At 43.9% G+C, this 25,895-nt stretch overlaps 1 protein-coding gene across 4 annotated transcripts in view; it reads left to right on the top strand.

The window, feature by feature from the left end:
• Positions 1 to 2,897: 2,897 nt before the first annotated feature.
• Positions 2,898 to 25,895, top strand: part of HNRNPA3 (heterogeneous nuclear ribonucleoprotein A3) — a 42,250-nt gene continuing 19,252 nt past the window's right edge. Inside the window, exons 1-11 of one of the 4 annotated variants that reach the window (XM_007524693.3) lie at positions 2,898 to 3,010; positions 5,216 to 5,338; positions 5,422 to 5,568; positions 5,812 to 6,022; positions 6,274 to 6,363; positions 6,454 to 6,549; positions 6,641 to 6,718; positions 8,102 to 8,248; positions 9,948 to 10,067; positions 10,423 to 10,490; positions 10,586 to 12,469. In XM_007524693.3, the coding sequence (XP_007524755.1) occupies positions 3,005 to 3,010; positions 5,216 to 5,338; positions 5,422 to 5,568; positions 5,812 to 6,022; positions 6,274 to 6,363; positions 6,454 to 6,549; positions 6,641 to 6,718; positions 8,102 to 8,248; positions 9,948 to 10,067; positions 10,423 to 10,475 (1,071 nt within the window). In that variant the 5' untranslated portion in view covers positions 2,898 to 3,004 and the 3' untranslated portion in view covers positions 10,476 to 10,490; positions 10,586 to 12,469. Of the gene's footprint in view, positions 3,077 to 5,215; positions 5,339 to 5,421; positions 5,569 to 5,811; positions 6,023 to 6,273; positions 6,364 to 6,453; positions 6,550 to 6,640; positions 6,719 to 8,101; positions 8,249 to 9,947; positions 10,068 to 10,422; positions 10,491 to 10,585; positions 12,470 to 13,200; positions 14,504 to 25,895 lie in introns of those variants that run through there. The other 3 variants (XM_007524691.3, XM_007524692.3, XM_060177663.1) reach the window with 3 other exon arrangements.

Below are 25,895 nucleotides of genomic sequence, written 5' to 3'. Positions count from 1 at the left end.
AGCCTCTGGTCTCCACCTACAGAGAGAAGCCTCAGAACCGGGTGGGGGAAACAGGCTGCAGGTTTCTCTCAACTTGCTTCTTTGTCACTATCATAATAAATAAACAAGGGGATGTGGATAGCATCATGGTTATGCTCAAGGCTCCAAAGTCCCAGGTTCAATCCCCCACACCACCATAAGCCAGAGCTGAGCAGCACTCTGGTAAAATAATAATAATAATAATAATAATAAATTAAATAAGAAAATACGGCCTCCAGGAGCAGTGAACTCGTCAATATACTAACATGTCTATGAGGATGGCATTTTAATGAAATCAACTGAGGGTTTCATCCACATGGGCTGGGCTGCTAAGAAATGTTGCCTGAAACTTAGGTTCCAGAAGAGCTGGTGAGTTCTTGTTCACATCAAAAACAAACTCTTAAGACGCACCTCCCCTCAGCAGTTTTGTTGCTGTTGTTCTAGACACAGAGAGAAAGTTGAGCAAGTGGAAGAGAACACAGCCTGGAAGCTTCCCTTTGATGCGCTGTGGTGTGTGTGTTGGGGGGGCGCTGAGCTTGAACCCAAGTCATTCAGCATTTGGGTTTTGATTTCTTTTTTTACACTAGAGCACTGCTCAGCTCTGAGTTTACGGTGGTGCTGGGGATTGATCCTGAGACCTTTGTCGCCTTAGACGTGGACATCTTTTTGCATAATCACTATATAATCTCCCAGACTCTACTCAGCAGTTTAAAAGTAACTTATCAGGTGGATACAGGGGGAAAACAGCGACTTAAAAAGAAGAGTAAGCCTACGTACACCCCAAAAGACCAGGGTAGGGGGCAAGCTGGGGATAAAAGTGCATATGCATATATTTTTAATTTTTTAATTTATTTTTATTATTTTAATATTTATTTATTCCCTTTTGTTGCCCTTGTTGTTATTGATGTCATTGTTGGATAGGGCAGAGAGGGGGAGAGAAAGACAGACACCTGCAGGCCTGCTTCACCGCCTGTGAAGCGACTCCCCAACAGGTGGGGAGCCGGGGGCTCGAACCCGGATCTTTGAGCCGGTCTTTGTGCTTTGCGCCACGTGTGCTTAACCCGCTGCGCTACCCCGACTCATTATTATTATTTTTAAAGTTTATTTATCTATTTATGAGAAAGATAGGAGGAGAGAGAAAAAGAACCAGGCATCACTCTGGCACATGTGCTGCCGGGCATTGAACATGGGACCGACCTCATGCTTTAGAGTTCGATGCTTTATCCACTGCGCCACCTCCCGGACCACTCTATTATTATTATTATTTCTATTATTATTATTTTTAAGGAGAGCATTGTCCCCCGTCAGAGGACTTGTATCTCACCGCAGGAGCTTAAGGCACAGAACCCCGTACCACATGGGAGACGCTACGGCCTTGGAGGAGGCTGCGGTACCTTGGTCTTCCTCCTCCCATCTCTGTCTTGGCAAGCGGTTCCAGCTTAAAAAATTATAATAGGGGGTCGGGCGGTGGCGCAGCGGGTTAAGCGCACGTGGGGCAAAGCGCAGGGACCGGCGTCAGGATCCCGGTTCGAACCCCGGCTCCCCACCTGCAGGGGAGTCGCTTCACGGGCGGTGAAGCAGGTCTGCAGGTGTCTGTCTTTCTCTCCTCCTCTCTGTCTTCCCCTCCTCTCTCCGCTTCTCTCTGTCCTATCCAACAACGACGACAGCAATAATAATAACTACAACAATAAAACAAGGGCAACAAAAGGGAATACATATTAAAAAATAATAATAAAACAATTTTCTGACTAATTTCAGGGCATCCAAACTAATGCTAAAGAAGCTGCTTATACTGATGATAATACAGAAATCCACACTATCCAGCACATCTTAGCTGAGGAGGGAAGACGGGCCACTACAGTGAATTTTATCAGTGCTTCGGTTTATTTGCGGATTCATGTATTACTTGCAGCTGTCGTGGATACTGGAAATTCCCTCGTTCCTTATCAATTTCATTAAAAACCTAAAAAGAAAAAAAAAAAAACCCAACAACAATGAGGTCAAATGACTTTAAAAAACAAAACAAAAAAACCACTTGACTAGGCCCGGAATTCTCTCTCTAGTCTTTAGTTCTTTAATGAGCTTCCTTTGCTATGTTGTCACAACACGACACACTGAAAGGACAAAGATCAGCGTTTGCGATGGGACAGAGGGTGACGACCCTCCTTTTAAGAAACCTTGGCAATGGCTCCACACCGCTCGCTCGCAGCCCTTCCCACAGTCGCCGCAAGTGTCGGCAAACAGCGGCCGGCACAGGCGTCCGCGAGCCGCGAGCCGCGAGCCGCGAGCAGCTCAGGGGCCGAGCTCGGGGGCCCAGCCCCATGTCGCCAACGGCTGACGGCCGCCGGCGGCACTTTGAGGCCTAGGGAGCCCGCCATCGAGTGCGAGCTGCGGCGGGGCTTCGGCGCGGTCCCTCCCTCACGGAAACTGTGTCTCGGGCTGACAGAAACGCCTCGGCGAAGGGCCTAAAGCAGCGAGCGTTTTTTTTTTTTTTCCAGTAACCTTCCATTTGCGGGAGATAATAAAAGGGTCGCTTTATTCAGGCTTGGGAATGAAAAGAATTTAAAACTGGAGACCGACGGATGTGTGAGGGGGAAGGGAGGGGAGCGCGAGAAGAAAGGGAAAGGCCTTTCTCTCTCCCCGTGACGCGCGGTCCTGAGGCCTTCTCCCGACGTGGGCGCTCACCATTGGTCGAGCCGCAGCTGACGTCACCGCAGTTACCCGCGCGCGAACGGCGGCAAGGGCGGCGCCGCGGTGGAAGTTGGCCGGGCGCGCGCGCTCCCGCTACCCCACACGCCATCACCTCCGGTCGACCAATCCGCTGGTCGAATCGCTCTTCGCGCCCAGTTGGCCACGCCCTCCCCCACCCGGCCCTTCCCCCATTAAGCCGGCGCGCGCGGACGGCGCGTCACGTGACGACTGGCCCCACCTCTTCCTCTCGGTCCCATATTGAACTCGAGTTGGAAGAGGCGAGTCCGGTCTCAAAATGGAGGTAAAACCGCCGCCCGGTCGCCCCCAGCCAGACTCCGGCCGTCGTCGCCGCCGCCGGGGGGAGGAGGTATTAGGGAGCCGGAGGGAGGTTGATGGGTAGTGGCCGGCGCGGGGGGCTCGTTTCGGTGGGAGCGGGGAGGCGGTCCCGCGCTCTGCGTTGAGACGGGTGTGTGTGGGGGAAGCTCACAGGCCGCTCGGAGCCCTTCGCTCGCCGCGCCGCCGCCTCCGGCCGCTCTGGCGGCCCCGCGGGGACGCGGCGGCGTCGGGGAGGCCTCGCAGCCGGGGAGGCTTCGGGAGAGAAAGGCGTCGTCCCGTTCTGCCCGGCCGCGAGGCCTCGGATCCGGGGCCTGGGGCGGCATGGCGGGCGGACGGGCCCGGGCGGGAGCGGTTGGGAGGAGGCGGTGGGGGAGGGGAGGGGGGGGACATCCGGGCGGGCGGCGGCCACATTGACATGGATCCGCCGCGCCGCGCCGCGAAATGGCGCATTGGCGCGCAATGGCCGCCGCCGCGCGGCCGGCGGGAAAGCGCGCGGGGCGGGGCGGGGGCGGGGGCGGCTGGGCCCGAAAAGGCCACAAAGGGCCGCCGAGCCGGAGGCCTAGGCTTTCCGCCCGACTCGTGCCGCAAGCGGCGTTTTCTTTGCTTACTCATTTATCATTATTATTATTTTGATTTCCGAAAGCTGCGAGGATTCTCGGTCCTGGCGTTTGCAGCGCAGCACCTAGTTGACAATGTGAAAACGTTACACTCGACCCCCCCACCCCCCAAAAAAAAGAAGAAAAAAAAAAAGCCTCCCCCCGAAGATGGCTGGGTGTGCGCGTTTCCTCGCCGGCCGGAGGCCTTTTGTCCGCGGGGCAGGTTGCACTGCGGGAACAATGCTCGTCGCTGCCGCGGGCGGCAAGTGTGCGGCGGCCTGCGCCCGGGGGAGGGACGAGGCCGCCCCTACCCCCCCCCAAGAAGGGAAGCAACCGGGAAACATTTATTTTCTCTCTTCCTTCCTTTTTTTTTTTTTTTTAGATTGCTTTCTTGAGAGGCCCGACCCGGGCTCAGCTCTGGCACGTGGTGTCTCTCGGGGATTGAACCTGGGATGTTGGGCCCTCGCAAACTTTTGATGTTTTCTGATGGATGGTTTTATATACGTGATGATTTTATTCATTTCGGTTTTTGAGAACAGCAACCACAGTTGAGTTTCTGGTGTGATTGTTAGGCTTTGGTTGACTTTGTATTGTCCCGCTTGATCAGACCTTTGAGAGAGTTAAGTGGATAATGTTTCAGGCTGCTAATCATTTGACGCTTTTTTCCTTCTTTTTTTTTTTTTTTTAATTTCCTCGTATGCTTTAACCGCCCTTAGCTGGAGGGGGAAGGGTAGCAGTGCACGTGAGCCCAGCTCTAGGGTTTGGTTGGAGTGGCAGCTCATTTTAGCTAGTTGTGCTGTAAAAGTTCACATTTATTGAAAAATCTCGACTTGTATCTTACTAGGTTCTGCTTTAAGTATATATAGGACCATGGTGTGGTGTTTTTTGGTGTTTGAGCTTGTGGGTGTTTTTTTGTTTTTTTTTTTGGCCTTGTGATATGAGGAAGTATTTTTTGCAGCATATGACCTCTAATAAAAATGTTTACAAAAAACCTGGTGAGTGTTTTTCATAGGTTTTGTGGGGAGGTAAATGCTTATTTGAGAAATTTTATTTTTAATGTAGTTTTAAAATTGACACTTTAGTGGTTTCCGATTAAACGTTAGACAACAGATTGAGGAAAAAGTGGAAACTGCATGTAAAAGGCTGGATATTTTAGAAAATAAGTGCTTTCTAAAATTTGTCACCAGGCACTTGTAGATTAGCACTGAGGAAATTGTAATTATGGAGTTCTGTCATTTTTAGTTGGAATGATGTTGGTGTTTGAGATACAAGGTTTTATAGGTGGTGATTTACTTTTTTTTTCCCTCTTTTTTTTTTTTGTTTACCAGAGCACTGCTCAGCTCTCACTTATGGTAGTGTGGGGGATTGAACCTGAGACTTGAGCCACTGGCATGAAAGTCTCTTTGCATAACCATTATGCTATACCCCCACCCGAGATTTATTATTTGATTATGAAGTATTGATGGGATAGGGATATGGCGTTGAATGTTATGTGTAAAGTGTTAAAAACTGAAACTACTCTTGAACAGTTCATCAGTTAAAAAGAAATAACGGATATTGGTTTGTTTCCTCAGGGTCATGATCCAAAGGAACCAGAGCAGTTGAGAAAACTGTTCATTGGTGGCCTGAGCTTTGAAACTACAGATGATAGTTTAAGAGAACATTTTGAGAAATGGGGCACACTTACAGATTGTGTGGTAAGTCACCAGATGAATAAAAATTCTTTAAAGATGAACAGGACATGTGGAGAAATTTCACTGTTCTGAATTTTCTGTTGTAGGTGATGCGAGACCCCCAAACGAAACGTTCCAGGGGCTTTGGCTTTGTGACTTACTCTTGTGTGGAAGAGGTGGATGCAGCTATGTGTGCCCGACCACACAAAGTTGATGGGCGAGTAGTGGAACCAAAGAGAGCCGTTTCTAGAGAGGTATTTTTTTTTTTAATTTCTTTACTGGGGAATTAATGTTTTACATTCAACAGTAAATACAATAGTTTGTACATGCCTAACATTTCCCAGTTTTCCATGTAACAATACAACCCCCACTGGGTCCTCTGTCATCCTTGGATCTGTATAGAGGGGTATTTCTAATGAAATCACATTATATAACGTGAAGTTTTTGTCAACCACTGTAATTTTGACTTTAGGTGTGTGGTTTTTCTTTAATTGTAGGATTCTGTAAAGCCTGGTGCCCATCTAACAGTGAAGAAAATTTTTGTTGGTGGTATTAAAGAAGATACAGAAGAGTACAATTTGCGAGATTATTTTGAAAAGTATGGCAAGATTGAAAGCATAGAAGTTATGGAAGACAGGCAGAGTGGGAAAAAGAGAGGATTTGCTTTTGTAACTTTTGATGATCACGATACAGTTGATAAAATTGTTGGTAAGTTAAAAAAAATTATCTTTTCCCTGAGTAGCTTGTAATTTTGTATTGTGCATAATAACAAGAGTATATGGTTCAGTTTTCATGAAGTGACAACACGTAACCAGCATCCGGAACAAGAAATAAGTGTTCACTCCCTCAGAGTCACTGCTTTCTGGGTGACTGTGCAGAGTTCTGTAGTGATAAAGGATGTCATTGATAATGTGCTTTTCAAAACCTCAAATAACTTTGTTTGTTTAAAAAAATTTTAGTTCAGAAATACCACACTATTAATGGGCATAATTGTGAAGTGAAAAAGGCCCTTTCTAAGCAAGAAATGCAGTCCGCTGGATCACAAAGAGGTGAGTAGTGCCATATATACGTACCCAGTAGATGGTGGGCATGTTTGTGGCGTGGTTAAGGTTTATCTTCCTTACCTGTGTTACATAAAGGTCGTGGAGGTGGCTCTGGCAACTTCATGGGTCGTGGAGGTAACTTTGGAGGTGGTGGAGGTAACTTTGGCCGTGGTGGAAACTTTGGCGGAAGAGGTGAGATGTCTCTTGTCTCTAGTACCTGTCTACCTGTTCACTTTGAAATCTGCTGTGTGTGAGTTAACTTCCGAGTCTTGCTTTTTCATAGGAGGATACGGCGGAGGTGGTGGTAGCAGAGGTAGTTATGGAGGAGGCGATGGTGGATATAATGGATTTGGAGGGGAGGGTAAGTGGTGTTTTTCTTTTAATGACTTACTGACAGTTATATTTTTCTAAGTTCATCTAGCATTATTACCATAGGAAAAAAGGAACCTAGGGTTTTCTTTTGTTAGCGTGAAAGACAAAAGCTTCCTTCAGTGCAGTGGGGGCTAGGCTTGAGCCTGTTGTGTACATGGCAAAACAGTAAACTATTCTGCAGGCCTGGAATCTAAACATGCATTTATCTACCAGAGCACTGCTCAGCGCTGCCTTATGGTGGCGTGAGGGATTGAACCTGGGACTTTGAGGCCTCAGGCACAAGTCTCTACATAACCATTATGCTATTTATCCCGACCCAAGTCTTTTTTTTGTTTAATATTTTTTTATTAATTTTATTTTTGAGAGAGATGCAGAGACACAGAAACACTAGAGCACTGCTCTTATGTTGGTGCCGGGGATTGAACCTGGGATTTAGCTTCAGGCATGAGAGGGTTTGCATAACCATTATGCTGTCTCCCCCACCCAAGTCTTTTTAACATTAGCTTTTAATAAATGACTAGGGTATATATATGCCACTGTTTTGCTCTCAGTCCACAACTATTTGGTTTAACAAGATTTATTGTCAGTTGAACTGGAATTTTACATGTGTCATAGACATATATTTATGGTGGCCAGGCGTTATCTTGGTGGGTTAAGCACACATGACGCAAAGTGCAAGGACTGGCACTTTCCCATCTTTCGATTTCTCTCTGTCCTATCCAACAACCAAGACAACAAAAGGTGAAAAACTAGCCTCCAGGAGCCCCAGTGATAACCCTGGAGGCAAAAAAAAAAAAAGGAAAAAAAAAGATACTACTTACTATTACCTTTATATTAAGGATCAAAAGCAATTTTTTGAATATCAAATGTAACATTCATTTGTTCTCAAGTGTTGACTGAATTCACTGGCTTTTTAGTGACTTGAATGTAATACAGGGGCTAAGAGATGGTGCACTCAATACCGTGCTTAAAGGCCCATGTTTGAGCTCCTGGCCCCCTCCTGCAGGGGGAAAGCTTAACAAGTGGTGAGACAGGGCTGCAGGAGTCTCTTACTTCCCTCTCACAGCTCAATTTCACTCTGTCTTGTCAAACAGAAAGGAAAGGGAAAGAAATTTGCTACCGGGAGTGGTGGATTTGTCATGCAGGCCCAGGCCCTTAGCCTTAGTGATAACCTTAATATAAACTAGACTTATGGGTGGAGGGTAGATAGCATAATGGTTATGCAAACAGACTCTCATGCCTGAGGCTCCAAAGTCCCAGGTTCAATCCTCTGCATCATCATAAGCCAGAGCTGAACAGTGCTCTGGTTAAAAAAAAATATATATATATATATAAACTAGACTTATAACTACTACACTTAATTTTTTTTTAGGTGGCAACTATGGCGGCGGTCCTGGATATAGCAGTAGAGGAGGCTATGGTGGTGGTGGACCAGGATATGGAAACCAAGGTGGTGGATACGGTGGTGGTGGTGGAGGAGGATATGATGGTTACAATGAAGGAGGAAATTTTGGTGGTGGTAAGATTTTACTTATATCAGTATTATTTACTATCCATTGTACATATCTGAAGCATTGAGGTTTTAGTATAAGTTCAAGTTTTCTCAATTTGATAAATTGGTATAGTGGAGGCCCAGGAAGTGATATAGTAGATTAAACATTGCGTTCTCAAATATGAGGTCCCAAGTTCAGTCCCTGCCACATCTATATGTGTCAGTGTTATTTGGGTTCATAATTGATAAAGGCTGGGCAGTGGCACATTTAGTGAGCACGTTCCCACACACAGGAACCCAAGTTCAAGCACCTGCACGTGAGGTTTCAAAGCAGTGCTACAGGTGTCTCCACTCCCTCTTGATTGCTTCTAAATGGTAAAACACATTCAGCTATTAGTGTAGTTGCAGTGGACATTTTGTCAGTGATGTGTCCATTGCCAGAATTAACCTTTTTTCAACCAGAATGCTCAACTCATGCTAACGGTGGTACCTGGGTTGAATCTAGGGCCTTGGCTTTGGGCATGGAGGTTTTTATGTGTATAGCCACTGTTACCTTCCCTCCCTATTGTCAGATTTTTATATGAATTTAGGTCAAATAGAATCATTTAAGTTGAATGTAGAGGTAATGTACTTTTTATTTTCTCGCAGTGCTAGAATCTAGTGCATGTATGCTTCCATTACTCCTTTGCAGTTTTCAATGTTAATAGATGATGGTCTTTTTGCATCTTACTCGGGACTTTGTGATGCAACAGAAATTATTTTAATAAGTATTTTTGAGTATAGTCAGAGAGGAGGGGGGAATACACAGGGAGAAAAGAGACACCAGGACGGCACCACCACTCAGAAAGCTCCCCCTTAACCCCTGCCGCTGAGGTCCCAAGGCTTGAACCTGGGTTCTTGTGCACCCTACCAAATGTCCTCCTGCCTGAGCCCCAGAAGATCTCTCCCTCCCCTCTTTTTTTTAATTTTTTTTTTTTTTTATAAGTCAGCACTGCTCAGTTCTGGTTTGTTTGGTGCAGGAAATTAAACCTGGGACCTTGGAGCCTCAGGCATGAGTCTCTTTGTATAACCATTGAAAATATTTTATTTTTCTTAAATGAATTTAGAATATTTTCTGTTGTCATTGATAGAGTACAGTACTGCATTAAAGCTAGTGTAAATTAGAGACGAGGTAGTACATTGTGGGGTCCCAGGTTTGATCCTTGCCATTCTGTGAGCCAGAGATCCTCTTGATTCTTCCACCTACTCCGAATAAAACTTGTATCAGGGAAATAGTATTTTATTAAGTAGAGTAAGTTTTGAACACTTGACATTTTCTTACTGGTTTGTAGGGAGGGATTGTGCACTGTGGCATAGCATCTACGAGAAAATGTGCAGCTCTCTAGATGCATGGTCACACATCTTGCTCTGTTTGAAGCCTGTCAGTACTCACTGGTCTTGGCTCTATAGGATTTATTTAAATAAGACTACTGCTTAGTTTGCCTTAGGATGGTTCCAAGGAACTGGACCTCTGGGACCTGTTGCCCCATGATTAATACTATTATTAATTATTAATACTATATCCCCCAGTCCTTTTAAGTCTCCTTTTAATACTGTATTCCCCAGTCCTTTAAGTCTACTTTCAAAAGGTCATATATGCAGGAATCTTAACATATGTTCTAAGATTTTGAAATGTGGGGGCGGGGTGTTATTGTCTAAGTTAACGGCAAAACTTCTGTTATTTCAGGTAACTATGGTGGTGGGAATTACAATGATTTTGGAAATTACAGTGGACAGCAGCAATCAAATTATGGCCCCATGAAGGGGGGTAGTTTTGGTGGAAGAAGCTCAGGCAGTCCCTATGGTGGTAAGTATATATTCTATCAAAAGTTAAAATAACTTAAAAAATTCAGAAGCCAACCCACAACGACCCTGGGTCCATGCTCCTAGAGGGATAGAGAATGGGAAAGCTATCGGGAGGGGATGGGATATGGAGATTGGGCAGTGGGAATTGTGTGGAGTTGTACCCCTCCTAGCCTATGGTTTTGTTAATTTATCCTTTCTTAAATAAAATATAAAAAAAAAGGGATTAATAAAGCCAGATACAGTTCTATAAGATGGTTATCCACTAAAAGATACTCATTTAATTCTTAAATATTCATATGGATATTTTAAAAAATTCAGAAGCCAAGGATATTTATTTTAAAACTGTATATTTTTAGGTGGATATGGATCTGGTGGTGGAAGTGGTGGCTATGGTAGCAGAAGGTTCTAAACTCAGCAGAAAAGGGTAGGTATCTTTTTTTTTTTTTTAAAGTTTTTATGATGACAATGTGAAATTGTTCAGAGTGTAATAATGTTTTTTTATCCTATATTATTCAACAGGCTACAGTTCTTAGCAGGAGAGAGAGCGAGGAGTTGTCAGGAAAGCTGCAGGTTACTTTGAGACAGTCGTCCCAAATCCATTAGAGGAACTGTAAAATCTGCCACAGAAGGAACGATGATCCATAGTCAGAAAAGTTACTGCAGCTTAAACAGGAAACCCTTCTTGTTCAGGACTGTCATAGCCACAGTTTGCAAAAAGTGCAGCTATTGATTAATGCAATGTAGTGTCAATTAGATGTACATTCCTGAGGTCTTTTATCTGTTGTAGCTTTGTCTTTTTCTTTTCATTACATCAGGTATATTGCCCTGTAAATTGTGGTAGTGGTACCAGGAATAAAAAATTAAGGAATTTTTAACTTTTCAATATTTGTGTAGTTCAGTTTTTCTACATTTTAGTACAGAAACTTTAACAAAATGCAGTTTTGAAGGTGTTTCCTTGTGAGTTAACAAGTAAAGAAGATCATTGTTACTATTTTGTATGAATTTTGCTAAAGTTAACTGTAAAGAAACACCTGCTGACTTGCAGTTTAAGGGGAATCTATTCTTCCCATCTCTAAACCATGAAATGAATGGGCACTGGCATGTGGAAAGAATAGAGACATAATGTATGTTTGCAATGTGTGTTTTAAATAGAATTGGGTATTTAAATTAGCATATTTGTGAATTTAATAGTATTAAGATTTAACTTCAAATGAAGAAAGTCAAAATTTCCTATTTGGTTTTTGTGCATTATCTTTCAAAATGTAATCCTATGGTTTTAGTATGTTTTGCTTGAGAGTCCAAGCTGTGTTCAAAACATTACCATTCTACATTTAACTTGGTCACATGTGAACTGCTGCCATAGTTTAATTTGGGTGTAAAAAAATTGTCTACTGCCCTTTGTTTAAATTCTAATGGTGTTTCTCCATTTCCTCCTACATTAAAAAAATACATAAAAACTGAAAAGTACAAGACCACTAAACCGACCTATCTGAGCATTTTTAGTGGCTACCTTTTTTAAAGCACAAGAGGCCCATATATCTTACTTTCCTTGGTTTCATACACAAAACACAATTTTGAGTAAAGGTTCTCATATCAAGAGAATAAAAATTACACACTGTTGAACCCTTGAATGGCTGGCATGCTGTTTGTTACCCTCTGCATTTTACTGAATGAAACCAAGGATATGACTCAAATGACTTACTGCTGTAGAAATAAAAGACAGTTGACTTAGTACAAACATGTTGCTTCCCAAAGACGTGATTAAAATTTTGATAGTGTGAGTTCTTGAAATTCCCAAGGAACACTGTTAATCTGTGTGTATGCTTGAGCCTAAAACATGTTGTTGGTATGAGTAAATTGGAAGGTCTGGTTGAGAAGAGGTTTTAGATAAGGTCATACACATCACCACCAATGTCTTTGTATTGCGCCAGCCTAGTGCTTACCAGTTCATTTGAGCCCTGAGTATGTGCCCTGTGTTCTTTCTATGGCAGTTGAATGTTGGATTTAAGATACTTTGTTGTTGTAAGGAGTGCTGAGCAAAACAAGCAATAAAAAGGGGAATGGGGCGTGCTAGTGTTTGAATATGCTCTTTTATTGCTCTAATTCTGTGCCTCTGTGCATTATTAATATTTGGATGCATGCAATGCCAGCATGAAAATCAGTCTACACAAGATTACTACAGCTTTCCAGGAAACACTCAATTCAATAAATGTAACAAACATTCCATTTGTTAATGGACATCTGTGAATAAGCAGTGTAGAAACTAGGCTTACAAGAAACATGGCTAAGTTCTTAACAGCTCCAAGCATGGTTTATAGATGGACACTGTCAATGTTCATAATTTAAACCTGGGTACCTGGTAAAAATGTTTGGGAAACTTTATTAAAATTGAACTAAATTGTCTCAGGTTCTTTATTCATATAATAATGGTTGAAGGAATGGGGGAGATAAACATTTCCTGCTTCTGCTTGTGAAATTGCTTGACAAACCTTGACAGTATCCTTTTAACGGCATACAGAGTTCTTGTACTGTTCAAACTTTGTCTTCTGGGACTAGTATTACTAGTGAACATTTCCAGTAGGATGATGTTGGCAACCTATAAGCAGGTGGAATGTGACCTGTTTATAAGTTACTAGTTTAGTGATCTTGTTAACTGGAAAAGTAAGCCATGAGGGGAGTGATTTTTTTAACCAGCTTTAAAGGACCTAAAATGTGCTTTTTAAGTACATTGTGGATCAAAGGAGACTCATTAAGACAGGACTTCAACAGCCTTTTGAGTATGGACAAGTCAGCCTAAATAAAGAATGTCAAGGCAGCAGCAAGAGCTTCAACTACACAGAAGTGAAGGCATAAGATACTATGATAACTAGTGAGGAACTTTCCAAAAGCTAGTTAAATCTGCTTATTACAACTGAAATATCGAAGAAAGTGGCAGGAAGGAGCTCTACGCCTTTTGGAACTTCCATGAGAGATAGTTGCCACAGTCCCTAGGTCTAGCACATTTAGACCTGCAAGGAAGGGCAAAAGCAGTAGGTAAGGCTTAAATTTGAATTATTTTTTTTTCACTAATTAAAGAGTGTTTTTTTTTTTTTTTTTTGGTAAAGCAAGGTAAGAGTGATCTTTTTGATTTGCAGGTTGAATGAGAGCCCTACTTGCCTAAAAGAGGAATGTCTTTCCTACCATCTTAAATACGAAGGTTTCTGGCTGGGTAAGATTTGTAGCTCACAGTAAAACCTGATGACACCATTTGTTTTCCTACAAATTTACACTTGGGTGTTTTTAAACTGCTAGGCAAGTTTTGCGAAAATTAAGCTGAAAACTCTTGGAACCATACCCATCACAGTGTCCTCACAATCATGAAGTAGTCCTTACATTAGATATGCCCCATGAGTACTATTTTGTTGCTGGTGTCTGATAAAATCAGTGTCTGACAGGAAAATCCTTTGGTTTTTAGGGTTATTTTTTCCCTCACATCATTCAGCTTGCCAGTACTAGGGGGAAAAACAGGTGAATTTCCAGGTGTGAGATTCATATATAAATTCATTCAAGTGGCCTCAAGCTTTCATACAAATTGAGGGTTTAAAAGGGTTTTTTTTTTAAGTTTTTATTTTAATTTTGTTTATCCTGATATGCAAAAACAATGGGGTGGGGTCTACTCCTAAGAACTCCCAGTATAAAATGTTGGTCATCACCATATAAAATCCAGTGGCTAATTAAAAAATAACCCCCAAGAGGATGTGTTCAGTGTTGATGAAGCAGTGGGGGGAGGTAGTCACACACACTTAGAATGCTTCTAAATCAAAGTCGAATTCTCCCACAAAAATGACTAGTTGGTTTACTACTTTTTTCAGAAAATGGTCCTGTGTCTAGATCAGGACTGAGTTTCTACATATCACCATAGAAGTGTTGAAAAGGTAAAAATGGCCTGATTTTTTTCAACCTGGTTTTAGTGAACCAAATTTATTCAAGCTAGGGAAGTTTAACTATGAAATAAAGTGCTTTTCTTTTAAATGTAGTTTTGCTGTCATTTCTAAATGCAATATTCTCATGGGGAAATTTTATGTGGGAAATGGTCAGGGCAAATTTGGGTTATTGTCAAACTCAGGTTATTGCTTCTCATTACATTTCAAAAAAAATAAAAGTTCTATTTACACTTGTCTGGTCTTAAAATAATGGAAGTTCACTTGTTACGGTACTAAATTAAACTTGGTTTTGAGAATTCCAGGTCACATTGTGAAAAAAATCTTGGGAGTTCCAGTAGTTGAATGAGCATGCTAATGTTGGGGTCATTGTGCTAGCCTGACTTCAAAGTTACTTTGAAATTTCAATATTTTTTTTTTTAAGAAAGGTGGTCTGTAATAGATTTAAATGTTTCATTTGTGATCATGAAAATGTTTACAGAAAGAACTTTTTCATTAAAGTATTTTTAGAAATGTGTCTTGTCATTTGCACTGTGTTACTATATATAGGTAAATATTACAACTTGCTGATAACAGGGTCCTTACCTAAAAGGTGTGTGCTGTTGAATGGGATAGACATGAAGTACCTTGAGCCATGTTCTCATTTAAATATTGTTGCAGGTGGGTGCATGATCCTTGGGTGACGGGAGAACCTTGCTTTAGGGACAGTAAGGTAGAATAAACCAGGGAAGAAGGGACTTGGAGATAATGTGACAGGCCCTTGGGTCTTCTAACCAGAGCACTGCTCAGCACTGGCTTGTGTGGGACGACTGAACCTGGGACTTGCAGGCCTTAGACATGGGTGTCTCTATATAACCACTATGCAATCTACCCCCGCCTGGTAATTTTCCATCTAAGAAATGTGAAGGTAGACCTGACCAGTGACCCAAATGGTGAGCCTTGGGTTTTGCTTCTTGATTATGCCATGTCAGGATTTAATGTATTGGGTTCCTCAAAGGTGATTTGGGGAGGAAAGCACGTAAATGACAAGCCATGAGGTCCAACAGGTGGCACAAAGGATAAGAGGGTGGGGTCCTGAGTTCCATTTCATGCAGCATGTAGGCCAGAGTGATACCGGGTCCTTTCTCAATTTTACTTAAAAACCTATAAGCTTAAAACTAGGACTGCAGTCTAACCCACTTCAGGTTACCAAGATCTATTAAAAGCTTGAATTTGTTTATTGGATAGGGAGATTGGGGTTTGCAGGGGAAGGTCCAGTGCTTTGTCCACTGCCATCTCAGACTGAGGGCTTGAGATCTGGGTCCTTCTACATTGTAATGTGCACTCTGGCCCTTTTAAAATAAAGATGGAAAGAAGCAAATAACCCTCAGCATTGCTGTACCCTTTGGGGGCTCTCCACCTCTCCCACACACATACCTGCAGAGGGGTGGGGGACTTGAATGTGGATCCTAGTAGATGTTTTACCAGTTGCATCACCACCTGCCCCTTCCATGTGAGGTTTTAAAACAGTACTTAGGGCTGTGGTGACAGTGTAATTGTTAAGCAAATTATTTTGATGCCTGAGGTTCAACTGTACCCCCATAAACCAGTGCAGAGCAGTGTTCTAGCTCAAAGAGATTAAATTTTCTCTCCTTTATTTTTTGCTACCAGAGCTCCTAGGACTAGCTGTCGGTATTGGAATCATACATCTTTGCAATCCCTGTGCCCTCTCCACAGATCTGCTTTTCCTGGCTTATGCTGGTGCAGGGCATTGAACCTGGGACTTGGGAGCCTCAGGCACAAGTCTCCGCATAACCATTATGCTATCTACCCCTGCCCCCTTTAATTTTTTTTTTTTTTTTAAAGGTAGAGGCAGACAGTACGAAAATCTACAGCACCAAGGTTTCCTTCAGTGCAGTGGCAGCTGGGCTGGAACCTGGGTAGCACACATGGCAAAGTAGCACACAGCATATGTATCACCAGCCCCTGCCTACATTGATTTTTAACAGCCATTGCAATAAGGGCTTGTAATTGTGACTGAAAGTTTATCAAATGTTGACTATATCTGGAAGTTACAGTACAGGTTAGTTTTCATTAAATAGAAAACACTAGGGGTAGGGTGGTGAGGTCATCCAAGTCCCTTTCTACCACAGGGAAATTACTGCGGAGGCTTCAAGAGCAATTCACCTGGGCTACAGTGTCTCCCCATTAAGTGCTTTCACTAAATCTGAAAGTTAAATGTGACAAAGGGCTTAAAAGAAGCTCATTTGGTGCCTGACTCATGGTCCTTAAGGCTAGTATTTTTTGTAATAGTTAGAGGACTGTGTCAAGAATACCTCAAGTGTAGCCTGCAAGATGGTGTAGTGGATAAAACAGTGGACTTCCTAATTTGATTCCAGACATTGCATGTGTTAGAGTGATGCTCTGGTTCTTTCTCACCAGCATCAATCTGAAGAAAAAAGAAATTGAGAGAAGGAGAAAGACAATTGTGCTTCACTACTCATGAATTCCCCCACACCCCCCTACCCCCACACAGGTGGGGAATGGGGACTTGAATCAAGGTCCCTGTGAATGGTGGTATGTGCTTCATTGGGTACATCACTGCCTATTCCCCTACTTTTTTTTTTTCTTTGTGTTTTAATGGCGTGGTGTGGGAGGAGAGGGACAGGACACAAATGTGCTGCAGAAAGACAAACATCAGAGCACTGTTCAGCTCTGGCTCATGGTGCTACACCTTGGAGCCTCAGGCATGAAATCTTTTGCATAGGCATCATGCTGTCTCCCCAGGTCCAAGTTTTATTTTAATTATTAAATAGAGACAAATCAAGAGAGGAAGGGGATATAGAAAAAGAGACAGATGGGAGTCGGGCGCTAGCACAACGGGTTAAGTGCACGTGGCGCAAAGCACAAAGACCTGAGTAAGGATCCCGGTTCAAGCCCCCGGCTCCCCACCTGCAGGGGAGTCGCTTCACAAGCGGTGAAGCAGACCTGCAGGTGTCTGTCTTTCTCTCCTGCTCTGTCTTCCCCTCCTCTCTCCATTTCTCTTTGTCATATCCAATAACAACGACGACAGCAATAACCACAATAAAACAAGGGCGACAAAAGGGAATAAATAAATATTTAAAAAATATTTTTAAAAAAGAGAAATAGTCTTCAGCATGCAAGCTGAAGTCTAGTTTTATATGAAGAAAAAGAGACATCTGTAGCCCTGCTTCATCACCCGTGAAGCTCTCTCCCTGAAGGTGGAGACCAGGGGCTTGAACTGGTTCCTTGCGCACAGCAATGTGTACACTTAACCAGGTGTGCCACCACCTGCCCCCCAATCTTTATTTTATTTTTTTCAAGCTTTATTTTTTTATATTTAGTTTCCCTTTTGTTGCCATTGTTATCACTGTTGTGGTTACTATTATTGTTGTTATTGCTGTCGTTGTTGGATAGGATGGAGAGAGATGGGGAGACGGGGAGAGATAGACACTTGCAGACCTGCTTTATTGCTTGTGCAGCCACCTCCCTGCAGGTGAGGAGGCGGGGCCTCCAATCGGGATCTTTACGCCGGTCCTTGCTTTTCACACCATGTGCACTCAACCCGCTGTGCTACCGCCTGACCCCCAGGTGTCTATCTCTCCCTCTCTGTCTTCCCTTCCTCTTGATTTCTTTCTGTCCCATCCAGCAACAGTGACAGCAATAACAAGAGCAACAAAAGAAAAAAATAGCCTCCAAGAGCAGTGGATGTGTAGTGCAGGCACCGAGCCCCAGCAATAACCCTGGAAACAAAAAAAGAAAAAAAATAATAAAGAAATGAAGTATTGCATGCACTTTAGAAGCAATTCAGTAACATGTAACTGGATAGTCAAATTTAATCTGCTGACAGATTGAATCTCCTTCAGTTTTTTTTTTTTTTTTTTTTTTGGTTTCCAGGGTTATTGCTGGGACTTCGTGCCTACAATACAAATCCACTGCTCCTGGTGGCCACTTTTTCCATTTTTGTTGTTATTGGATAGGACAGAGAGAAATTGAGAGGAGGGGAAGATAAAAGGGAGAGAGAAAGACACCTGCAGACCTGTTCACCGCTTGTGAAGCAACCGCCCCCCCCCCCCCATAGGTGGGGAGCTGGGGGCTTGAACCAGTATCCTTTTGTGGGTCCTTGAGCTTCTTACTATGTGCACTTAACCCAGTGTGCCAATGTCAGGCCCCCATCTTAAGGTTTTTTTTAAATATTTATTTATTCCCTTTTGTTGCCTTTGTTGTTTTATTGTTGTAGTTATTGATGTCGTAGTCGATGGATAGGACAGAGAGAAATGGAGAGAGGAGGGGAAGACAGAGAGAGGGAGAGAAAGATAGACACCTGCAGACCTGCTCCACCGCCTGTGAAGCGACTCCCATGCAGGTGGGGAGCCGGGGCTCGAACCTGGATCCTAACACCGGTCCTTGCGCTTTTACGTCATGTGCTCTTAACCCGCTGTGCTACCGCCTGACCCCCAACTTCCATTCTTTTATGTCTGGCTCACTGCACTTTGTTCCTGTCTTCAAAGATCATTCATACTATAGCCATGTAATTCAGAACAGCATTCCTTTCTGTGACTTATTTTGAATGAACTCAGCAAAACATTTTGAAGTTTGACTCAAGTGACTGAGTACATTCCTTCTGGCTGCTGGAAGTCTGTTCTGGTCTGTCTAGCTTGCTCTTCTATTTTTCACTGGCTGCCAATCAATTCTAGATGCTCCAAATGGGCTTGCTGGTAACAGATTCATGCTACCACTCCACATTGCCACCCGTAATTTCGTCTTTTTTAAAAAATATTTATTTATTGGGTAGAGACAGCCAGTTATCAACAGGGAATGAGGAGATGAAGAGAAAGAGAGAGAGACACCTGCAGCACTGCTTTACCACCCGCAAAGCTTTCCCTGCAGGTGGGACCCGGGGCTTGAACCTGTGTCTTTACACACTGTAATGTGAGCTCAACCAGGTGAACCACCACCTGGCTTCTCCACTCGTAATTTTGTTTAAGCGTGAGTCACTTTATTCGAGATTGTGGTTTTTTCAGCCTAGGAGGTTGTGCAGCAGGTGGAGAACCATACTTGCACATTTGGTCTTCATTATCACATATGCCAGAGCGAAGATCTGGGTCGCCTCTCCCTCTTTGTATAGAAAAATGGTGTTTCGGGGAGTCGGCCTGTAGCGCAGCGGGTTAAGCGCAGGTGGCGCAAAGCACAAGGACCGGCATAAGGATCCCGGTTCGAACCCCGGCTCCCCACCTGCAGAGGAGTCACTTCACAGGCGGTGAAGCAGGTCTGCAGGTGTCTATCTTTCTCTCCCCCTCTCTGTCTTCCCCTCCTCTCTCCGTTTCTCTCTGTCCTATCCAACAACGACAACAACAACAATAATAACTACAACAATAAAACAACAAGGGCAACAAAAGGGAATAAATAAATAAAATATTTTTTAAAAAATTAAAAAAAAAAAAGAAAAATGGTGTTTCAGAGAGTCGGGGTAGCACAGTGGGTTAAGCGCAGGTGGCACAAAATGCAGGGCCCGGTTCAAGGCCCCGGCTCCCCACCTGCAGAGGAGTGTCTTCACAGGTGGTGAAGCAGGTCTGCAGGTGTCTTATCTTTCTCTCCCCTTCTCTGTCTTCCCACCTCCATTTCTCTCTGTCCTATCCAACAAGGATGACATCAATAACAATAATAACTACAACAATAAAACAACAAGGGAAACAAAAGGGAATAAATAAGTAAATATTAAAAAATAGGAAAGAAAAGTAGTGTATCAGGGGCCAGGTGGTGATGCATGGGTTACAATGTGCAAGGACCCAGGTGGGAGCCTCAAGTTCCCACCTGCAGGGGGGAAGCTTTGTGAGTGGTAAAGTAGTGCTACAGATGTCTCTGTCCCTCTTCATCACCCCCTTCCCTCTTGATTTCTGGCTGTCTCTATTCGATAAATAGATAATTAAAAACTTAAAAAAAAATAGAATTTCTTTTTTTTTTTGCCTCCAGGATTATTGCTGGGGCTAGGTGCCTTTACTGTGCATCTACTGCTTCTGTAGGCTATTTGTTCTGTTTTGTTGCCCTTGTTGTTTTATTGTAGTTATTGTTATTGATGCCGTTGTTGGATAGGACATAGAGAAGTGGAGAGAGAAGGGGAAGACAGAGGGGGGGAGAGAAAGACACCTGCAGACCTGCCTGTGAAGCGACTCCCCTGCAGGTGGGGAGCTGGGGGTTCCAACCTGGATCCTTGAGCTGCATGCGCTTTGCGCCATGTCCTTGCGCTTTGCGCCATGTGTGCTTAACCTGCTGCGCTACTACCTGCCCCTCCCCCACCAAAAATAATTTTTTTAATTAAAAAAAAAGTGATGTTCCCTCCAGAGATTTATTTATTATTCTTATTATTTATTTATTTATTTATTTTTTACCAGAGCACTGCACAGATTTAGCTTTTGGTGGTGTGGGGGATTGAACCTGGGTTTTTGGAATTATTTATTTATTCCTTTTTGTTGCCCTTGTTTTATTGCTGTAGTTATTGATGTCGTTTTTGTTGGATAGGACAGAGAGAAATGGAGAGAGAAGGGGAAGACAGAGAGGGGGAGAGAAAGACAGACACCTGCAGACCTGCTTCACCGCCTGTGAAGCGACCCCCCTCAGGTGGGGAGCCGAGGGCTCAAACCTGGATCCTTACACCTGTCCTTGCACTTCACACCATCTTTGCTTATCCCGCTGCGCTACCGCTGGGACTCCCAGAATTACTATTTTTTTTTACCAGAGCACTGCTCAGATTTGGCTTTTGGTGGTGTAGGGGATTGAACCTGGGACTTTGGAGCCTCAGGCATGGGAGTCTCTCTTTAACCATTATGCTGTCTACGCTGACCTTCTTCTAGAGATCTTTTAGATTTTATTTTTTTATTCATGAAGAAGATAGGCGGAGAGGGTGTGTGTGTGTGTGTGTGTGTGTGTGTGTGTGTGTAAAGAGCCAGATATCACTCTGTTACATGTGTTGCTGGGGATTGAACTCAGAACCTCATACTTGAGAGTCCATTGCTTTATCCACTGGGCCACCTCCCGAACCACCTCCTCCAGAGATCTTTTTTTTTTTTTTTTGGTTTCTACCTCAACATTTTCTGGCTTCTTTTATTTATTTATTTTATTTTATTTTTTTATTTAAGAAAGGATTAATTAACAAAACCATAGGGTAGGAGGGGTACAACTCCACACAATTCCCACCGCCCAATCTCCATATCCCACCCCCTCTCCCGATAGCTTTCCCATTCTCTATCCCTCTGGGAGCATGGACCCAGGGTCATTGTGGGTTGCAGAAGGTAGAAGGTCTGGCTTCTGTAATTGCTTCCCCACTGAACATGGGCGTTGACTGGTCGGTCCATACTCCCAGTCTGCCTCTCTCTTTCCCTAGTAGGGTGGGTCTCTGGGGAAGCTGAGCTCCAGGACACATTGGTGGGGTCTTCAATCCAGGGAAGTCTGGCCGGCATCCTGATGACACCTCCTCCAGAGATCTTAACACTATTACTACAGGAGAAAAATTCTTGACTATTTGAAGAAGGTCAGTAGCAGAATCTGCTCTTTTAAATCTCTAGATTACTAGTCCTTCAAGTCGTTTTCAGAAACTTCTATGTTATTAATCTAATCTGACTTCCAGAGAAGGATACAACACAGCAATGGAGCTTCTCCTGGTGCTATGACACTTCCATGTAGTGCTGGGGTTTGAATATAGGCCTTGCACATGGCAAGGAAATACTGATTATAGGTCTGTCATAGGGGTACGGTTCCACATCTCCCCATGACAGGTACCAGTTAACTCCTCACAACCTCCCCCCCCACCCCCGCCAGTATCTCATATGAGCACAACTCCAGCACTCTCAGGAAAATATTTTATGTTTTACCTCCAAGAAAAACACCACAGCACTGCTTCATCGCCATGGATCGTGCCCTGTTGTCACAGTACATCCATATGGTGCCGGGGGGATTCAGACTCAGGGCTTCTTCACACATGGTACGGTTTTCCTCCCAGTGGATAGACAGGACTCTCTGTGACTACTTTGCTCTTAGTGCTTATTCTTTTTTTTTTAATGTATTTTTTAATTAATTAATTCCCTTTTGTTGCCCTTGTTTTATTGTTGTAGTTTTTTAAATTGTTGTTGTTATTTGATGTTGTCGTTGTTGTTAAGACAGAGAGAAATGGAGAGAGGAGGGGAAGACAGAGATGGGGAGAGAAAGATAGACACCTGCAGATTGTAAAGCGGCTCCCCTACAGGTGGGGAGCCCGGGCTCAAACCGGGATACTTAGGCCAGTCCTTGAGCTTTGCGCCACCTGCACTTAACCCGCTGTGCTACCGCCCGACTCTCTTAGTGCTTATTCTAGACAGACGCTTACCTTCTTGATGTACCCAAACAAACAAGACACCATCTGTTGTTTTTTAAAAAATTTTTTAATATTTATTTTCCCTTTTGTTGCCCTTTCTTATTGTTGTTGTAGTTATTATTGTTGTTATTGATGTCATCGCTGTTGGACAGGACAGAGAAAAATAGAGGAGGGGAAGACAGAGATAAGACACCTGCAGACCTGCTGCACCGCCTGTGAAGGGACTCCCCTCAGGTGGGGAGCCGGGGGCCTCGAACTGGGATCCTTACGCCGGTCCTTGCACTTTGTGCCACTTGCGCTTAACCTACTGCGCCACTGCCCGACTCCCACAAAACACCATCTGAATGCTGAGTGGTTTATTGGACAGCAGGAAGACTTACCAGTGCTACTACGGCATTTGTGAAGTTTCCGCCTTTGCTGTTGGGAACTGCTAGTGTGTGTGCTCTACTGGGTGCACCATGGCCCAGCCCTGTTCCCCCCCCCCCACCCCGTCTGTTTTTTCAAGCTTTATTTATTTATTAGCACGAGAGGGAGCTAGACCACCAAAGCATCAACCTGGCATGTGATGCAGGGACTGAATTTGAGACTATGGTTAAATCCAGTGTTCTAGCCACTGTGCCACTTCCCAGGCCATGCCCCCATAGTATGGAGAAGAAACTGGGCTGGCTGCGGAGACATAATGGTTCTGTAGAAGACTCTCATGCCTGAGGCTCCAAGGCCTCAGGTCCAATCCCCAGCACTACCATAAGCCAGAGTTGAGAAGTGCTCCGGTCTCTATCTCTAGCTATCTTTCTGTATCTTTCTCATTAAAATAAATAAAATGAAAGAAAGTGAGGCCAGAACACTGCACTATGTGGTGCTAGTAATTGAACCTGGAAAAGAAGAATATTTGAAGGGCCTGAATTTTGTAATATATATTTAAGATTTTATTTATTAATGAGAAAAATAGGAGAGAAAGAACCAGACATCACTCTGGTACACGTGTTGTTGGGTATTGAACTCAGGACCTGATGCTTGAGAGTCCAATGATTTATTTAACATCGCATCACCTCCCAGACCACTATATATGCTAGTGCTGCTTCTTTTTTTGCCTCCTGGTTTATTGATGGGGCTTGGTGCCTGCACTATGTATCCACTGCTCCTGGAGGGCCATTTTTTCCCCATTGTTTGTTGGATAGGATAGTATTTAAGATAATAGGGAAAGACAGAGAGGGGGAGAGAAAGACACCTGCAGACCTGTTTCACCGCCTGTGAAGCGACACCCTTGCAGGTGGGGAGCCCGGGGCTCGAACCGGGATCCTGACGCCTGTCCTTGCACTTTGTGCCATGTGCGCTTAACCCGCAGCGCTACTGCCCAACTCCCTGCTTCTCTTTTTAAGAGGAAAAATTATTAGCTGATAATACAGGGATTAGTGGGGTTAAAAGAGCTCTCCTGAATAGAGGGCAGGCAGTTTCTAAAGAGGAGCAATGTATCTGAAAATGAATGGATTGGGAGTTTGCAAAGCGGGTAGAGCCGGACTTGAAAGCATGAGGTTTTGAGTCTACTCCTCTGATTTCTCTTGGAAGTTTGCAGAATCCACTATCTTCTGTCACCCTAGAAATAGACAACATAGTCCACGTGAAAACTGTAAAGCCTCCTCATCTGTTTCCTTGTGTCCACTTTTTTTAAAAAATATTTATTTATCCATTTTTCCTTTTTGTTGCCCTTGTTGTTTTATTGTTATAGTTATTATTGAATGGAGAGAGAAGGGGAACCAGAAAGGGGGAGAGAAAGATAGACACCTGCAGACCTGCTCCACCGCCTGTGAAGCGACTCCCTGGTAGGTGGAGAGCTGGGGGCTTGAACCAGGATCCTTATGCAGGTCCTTGCGCTTTGCCCCACCTGCGCTTAACCCGCGCTACCGCTCGACTTCCCCTTGTTCCCAATTTTACCCTCTATGGAACTATCAGTACACGTCAGAGGGAATGTCTGTAAATCACGTTAATCCAGGTTGGACACCTGCTTTGCCGGCGGGCATCAATTAGAGCTCCTGGCACACCACATGGGAGTACTGTGGCATTTAGGAAGCTTTGGTGTTCTGCTATTTCTACCTGAAAAAGTTGGCTTGGAGAGGTGAAGTCCCAGTAAGAACAAGTAATCATGTTAATCCTGCCTTTTTTCTGCATTCAGTAGCTCCCCATTCTCCTCAGATGAAAGCCGGTAAGGCCCTAGGTCCCCTAGTGAAGGCTTAGTAAGGTCCCGTGCATTCCACTCATCTGCCCACCTTCTCCTCTCCATTTTTTTCTTTTTTTAAAATTTCATTTCATTTTTATTTATTTATTCCCTTTTGTTGCCCTTGTTTTATTGTTATTGCTGTCGTCGTTGTTGGATAGGACAGAGAGAAATAGAGAGAAGAGGGGAAGACAGAGGGGAAGACAGACACCTGCAGACCTGCTTCACCGCCTGTCAGGCGACTCCCCTGCAGGTGGGGAGCGGGGGACTCGAAACCGGATTCTTACTCTGGTCCTTGCTTGCGCCATGTGCGCTTAACCCAATGCGCTATGGCCCCACTCCCATTTTTAATGTTTTTTTTTTTTTTTTTTTGCCTCCAGGGTTATTGCTGGGGCTCGGTGCCTGCACCACGAATCCACTGATCCTGGAGGCCATTTTTTCCCCTTTTGTTACCCTTGTTGTTTTATCATTATTGTGGCTGTCGTTGTTGTTGGGTAGGACAGAGAGAAATCGAGAGGAGGGGAAACAGAGAAGGGGAGAGAAAGAGAGACACCTGCAGACCTGCTTCACCGCTAGTGAAGCGGCTTCCCTACAGGTGGGGAGCCAGGGCTCGAACCAGGGTCCTTATACGGGTCCTTGCTTCGCACCACGTGCACTTAACCCACTACGCTACCGCCCGACCCCCCATTTTTTAAGTTTTTAATGAGAGATACAGAGAGAAGGGAGAGAGAACAGAGCACTGCTCACCTCTGGCTTATATTGGTGCTGGGGATTGAACCTGGGACCTTGGAGCCTCAGGCATGAAAGTCTCTTTGCATTATGTCCTCTGTATTTAAACAAAACCTATCACACATCTACTGATCAGAATACATGAATCAGTGCTTTCATGTAAAAGTTATTTAACATTTTTTCTTGGTTGAGATGTTCAAGAGGGAACATGTATTTCTGACATTTCTTTGGTACTGGAAGTTTGGTATAAAATACTTTTCAGTGGTTCAGGAGGTAGCACAGTGGATAAAGCAATGGACTCTCAAGCATGAGGTCCTGAGTTCAATCCCTGGTTGCACATGTACCAGAGTGATATCTGGTTCTTTCTCTCTCTCCTCTTATCTTCTTCATGAATAAATAAAATCTTAAAAAATAAAATACTTTTCATATTTTCAGTAGAAATATATCTACATATCACCTGTGTTGAATGTATTATCATCACAAAAAATACTGTGACCAGCCCCCCCCCCCCCCCCCCCAAGAGATGGCACACTGAACTCACAAGTCTGAGGTCCTGAATTTAGTCCCCGGTTCCAGATAGCCCACAGTGCTGCTCTGGCCTCTTTCTCCTCTCATCTATCT

This window comes from Erinaceus europaeus, chromosome 18 (genome assembly GCF_950295315.1).
Source record: "Erinaceus europaeus chromosome 18, mEriEur2.1, whole genome shotgun sequence".
Taxonomy (NCBI): Eukaryota; Metazoa; Chordata; class Mammalia; order Eulipotyphla; family Erinaceidae; genus Erinaceus; species Erinaceus europaeus.
Note: the sequence above shows the minus strand (reverse complement) of the source record. Positions and strands in the feature narration are given on the sequence as shown.